Genomic DNA, 4,618 nt, shown 5'->3' on the forward strand with positions numbered 1-4,618 from the left:
TTTTTATAGGCTTCTGTGTGATTATGAAGCTGTCCCAGGAGAAAGAAAAAAACATTATCCAATAATAAATATTAATAAGAGCACTTTTGTGCTTTCTCTGTAACAAACAGAACCATTAACTGCCCCTTTGCTGGCCTCTGGACTAACTTTTGCTGCTCATCTGCGTATGCGCGGTGTTGTAAACAGAAATGGCGGACGTTTCGAAGCGAGATTTTGACTACGTTGGAATTAAGAACTATTATGATTATGTGCAACGCATATAATTATATCAGATTTTTTAGTTGGATCATATAGCGGAAGCATTTATCCATTGGGATTTACAAGTATCGTTAGCAATATCAATGTTCAATCACTATAATCGACGTGAGTACTTTGAAAACGTACCACGATTCATCGGTTGTTATGAATTTAGGACATTAAAAAAGCGGAACACTTGTTTACAGTTACGAAAACACCATGTCGGATGCGTATTCTGTTCACACCTGATCTAATTTAGACATTTAAATCCGGCATAACGGTAATTGGAGGATTATGAGTTTTTATTTCGCACTCGCCAAAACGGGCGAGATGATTTATATATGAACTCGCCCGGAAATAAATTCACTCGCCATTGTCTACATTCTCCCCCCCCCCCCCCCCCCCCCCCCGTAACAAAGGCATATTTAGTTAAAATTTAGTGGTGTTCCAATTAATCAACTTAGTCGAATATTGGTTGGATCGACTACAGAATTCCTGATTGAGTTCAGTTGGAAAAATTGTGTGTTGATATTTTGGGGTTTTCCGAGTTCATTATAAACAGGATACATGTACTGATTTCCTATTAAATACCGTTCACGTTCACCCCCACCTGCCATCGCTGAACGTAAGATTGATATTGAGTACAGAATTTGGACGCTTCCTTGTAAAAAAGGATTTACTCATGACAAGGTTCACAAGATTTCAAGATGATCCGGTTACCTACACAGTTTGGAACATAACCGAAGAATTAGGAGTGAACCCGTTGGAAGAAATCGATCTGTTAGTCAAATGGCTTGGACCCAAGTCCTCAAAGCAGGCATTGAGTCTCCGTTCAGCTAATGCCTACAACCCTGTTTGTGGACTACATCGCATATGGGACAGACTGGACGCACGCTATGGCACACCAGAGCTGGTGGAATCAGCATTGAGGAAGAAGATAACAAGTTTTCCCAAGCTCACGAACAAAGACAACAAGAGGTTATACGACCTCCTCGACTTGTTACTTGAAGTGGCTTCCCTGAAAGAAACGCCAGAGTATATGCCTCTTTTGGCTACCTACGACACTTCTCTTGGAGTAAACCAGATTGTCAGCAAGATTACTTATTACCTCCAGAACCGGTGGATGTCAAAGGCGGCGAAGTACAAGCTTGAACATGGCGCTACATTTCCTCCATTCATATTTTTTGTTCAGTTCATCAGAGAACAGACAGCAATGCTGAACGACCCGTTTTAGTTTCCACTCGGACCCGATAGAATCGAGAAAAGCAAAGGAAGACACCGTGGTCAAACAAATCCGCACAAGAAAGACTATCGTCGATCAACCCTCGTCTGAACAACCTAGTGACAAAAGGTGTCCCCTGCACCCACATTCAAACACTCATTGCTTGGATACCTGCAAAGAATTCGCCAAAAGATCCATTGATGAGAAAAGACAAATTCTCAAGGACAACAGGATATGCTTTAGATGTTGCGCAAGTGACAAGCATCTGATTAAAGACTGTAAAACTGAGGTTAAATGTGCCGAGTGTAAGAGTCGGAAGCATGTGACAGCTCTTCACATTCATAAGTCAGAGAAGTCAGCAAACAGAACGACACCTAAGCTAGAGGTGGTCAAGCAGCCAGACGCTGTATCTGTGGCAAAGTCAGATTGTAGTCCTACTGTTCCTGACGGCGGGGAGGACACAGATGTCACCTGCAACTGTGCGCAACTCTGTGGTGCACACGGAGCAAGTAAATCTTGTGCCAAAATTGTGAAAGTAAATGTCCATCTTAAGGACAACTCTAACAGAACAATGCAACTTTATGCACTCATAGATGACCAAAGCAATCGGTCCTTAGCCTCACCAGAACTTCTCGACAACTTCAAGGATTTAACGGAGGCGGAAAGAATCCAATACACATTGTCATCGTGCGCAGGTACAGTTAAGACAACAGGGCGCAGAGTGAAAGGTTTGGCCGCAACAAGCATGGATGGCGAAACAACATATGAACTGCCTACTCTGATAGAATGTTCAGAGATTCCGGCCAACCCGAGTGAGATTCCCATCCCAGAGACAGCAGCGATGCACCCGCATCTCAAGGATATTTCAGATCAAATACCACCCCTTGACACCACATCTGGCATACACTTGCTTTTGGGGAGAGATGCCGTGGACATTCATCATGTTCTAGATCAGCGGATAGGTCCAAAGGGATCGCCATTTGCTCAGAAGATAGGTCTAGGATGGGTGATTATTGGAGAAGTTTGCCTGAACAAGGTGCACACACCTAATCTCGCCCTCAATGTGAATAAGACTTACACAGTGAAGGGACACGATTCCATATTTGAACCGTGTCAGTACAACTTGTCTCTACGGGAGGATGATGTCAAGGACAAGCTGTTCGAGAGAACTAAGGAGGATGACAAACCAGGGTGGTCTGTAGAGGACAGACTTTTTATTGAGGTGATGAACAGGGAGTTTTTCAAAGATAAGCAAGGCTTTTGGTCGGCACCACTGCCTTTTCGCCTCCCAAGGAAGATTATGCCAAACAACAGGAGCATGGCTTTACAGAGAGCCAAGGCGCTCCAAAAGAGTTTAAATGACAACCCCGTCAAGAAACAACATTTCGTCACCTTTATGGATAAGGTTATCTCATCAAGCGCAGCAGAAGTTGCACCTACATCTGAAGGGGAAGTGTGGTATTTGCCAATTTTTGGTGTCTACAATGCACAGAAACCTAACCAAATTCGAGGAGTATTTGATTCGTCCGCGACATTCCAAGGGACCTCCCTTAACGATCAATTGCTACCTGGCCCAAACCTTACAAACAACTTGATTGGCCTACTACTACGATTCAGGGAGAACGAATTTGCTGCCGCTGCCGACATAGAACAGATGTTCTACTCATTCCACGTGAATGAAGGACATCGAAACCTTTTACGCTTCTTCTGGTACAGAAACAACGATCCCACTCAGGACCTTATCGAGTTTCGTATGAAAGCCAATGTCTTTGGGAACAGCCCATCACCGGCTGTAGCAGTATATGGTCTGAGGAAAAGTGTTGAGGGTGACGGCATTGATCAGGACGTTAAAGCCTTTGTCAATCAGAACTTTTACGTCGATGACGGATTAGTCTCTTCTGATTCCGAAGAAAGTGTCATCAGTCTCCTGAAAAGAACTCAGAATACACTGAAAGAGAAAGGAAATTTGCGACTTCACAAGTTCATTTCCAACAGCCCCAAGGTAATGAGTTCCTTTCCTGCTCAAGATCTCGGCAAAGAGATGAAAAACCTGCAGCTGGACAAGGATAATCTCCCCACCCACAAGAGTTTGGGTCTCCTCTGGGACTTGAACACGGACAACTTCACGTTTGACACCAATACCAAGACCACAGCGTGCACTCGACGAGGCATTCTATCCATGCTTAACAGCATCTACGATCCACTAGGTTTTGCTGCCCCTATCACAATCCGTGGAAAGGTCTTGATGCGAGATTTGACGAAGGGATATGGATGGGATGATTCTCTTCCGGAGGACGCCGTTGTGAAATGGAACGCCTTTGAAATGTCTATCGCCATGCTTCGTGAACTATTGATCCCACGCATGATTGTCCCAGTCTCCTTAAGTAGAGGACATGGAACCGAGCTTCATGTCTTCTGTGACGCTTCTGAACAAGCCGTGTGTGCCGTGGCTTATCTGAGAACATTGGACCAACAAGCTAACCAACATATGGGATTTGTTCTAGGAAAGGCAAAGGTGGCCCCCACACATGGCCACACAATACCAAGGTTGGAGTTGTGTGCTGCCTTGCTTGGAACTGAAATAGCAAAGATGGTTGAGAAGGAACTAAGTGTAGACCTGAAGTCCACAAAGTTCTACACCGACAGCAAGGTGGTATTGGGATACCTTAACAACAAAAAGAAAAGATTTTACCAGTATGTGAGCAATCGAGTACAGAGGATTCTGGATGCCTCCACCAGCGAGCAGTGGTTCTATATTGCCTCTCAAAACAATCCTGCAGATTGTGGCACGAGAGGTTTGATGACTGCAGAGGAAGTGAAAGAAAAATGGCTCACTGGTCCCAGGAGGACGGTTGGATCGAGGTTGTTTGCCATTCAAAGAAGCACATCCTATCATCATACCAAGGAGAGCTCATATTGCGGATTTGTTGGTACGACACTTCCATGAAAGCATTAACCACCAAGGCAGGGTATTTACAGAAGGTGCTCTACGTAAGGGCGGATATTGGGTGATTGGGGCAAAGAAGCTGGTGTCTAGCGTAATTCACAAGTGTGTCACCTGTCGCAAGTTACGAGGAACCAGGCAACAGCAAATAATGGCAGATCTACCCCCAGACCGTCTGACACCAGGTCCACCATTTACATCCGTCGGAATCGACA

At 44.7% G+C, this 4,618-nt stretch overlaps 1 protein-coding gene across 1 annotated transcript; it reads left to right on the forward strand.

The window, feature by feature from the left end:
• Positions 1-919: 919 nt before the first annotated feature.
• Positions 920-4,406, forward strand: LOC110451959. Its single transcript, XM_021500198.1, has 2 exons — positions 920-1,377; positions 1,472-4,406. The coding sequence occupies exons 1-2, from the start codon at positions 920-922 to the stop codon at positions 4,404-4,406; spliced, it is 3,393 nt and encodes a 1,130-aa protein (XP_021355873.1).
• Positions 4,407-4,618: the final 212 nt, after the last annotated feature.

This window comes from Mizuhopecten yessoensis, unplaced genomic scaffold (assembly GCF_002113885.1).
Source record: "Mizuhopecten yessoensis strain PY_sf001 unplaced genomic scaffold, ASM211388v2 scaffold6313, whole genome shotgun sequence".
Taxonomy (NCBI): domain Eukaryota; kingdom Metazoa; phylum Mollusca; class Bivalvia; order Pectinida; family Pectinidae; genus Mizuhopecten; species Mizuhopecten yessoensis.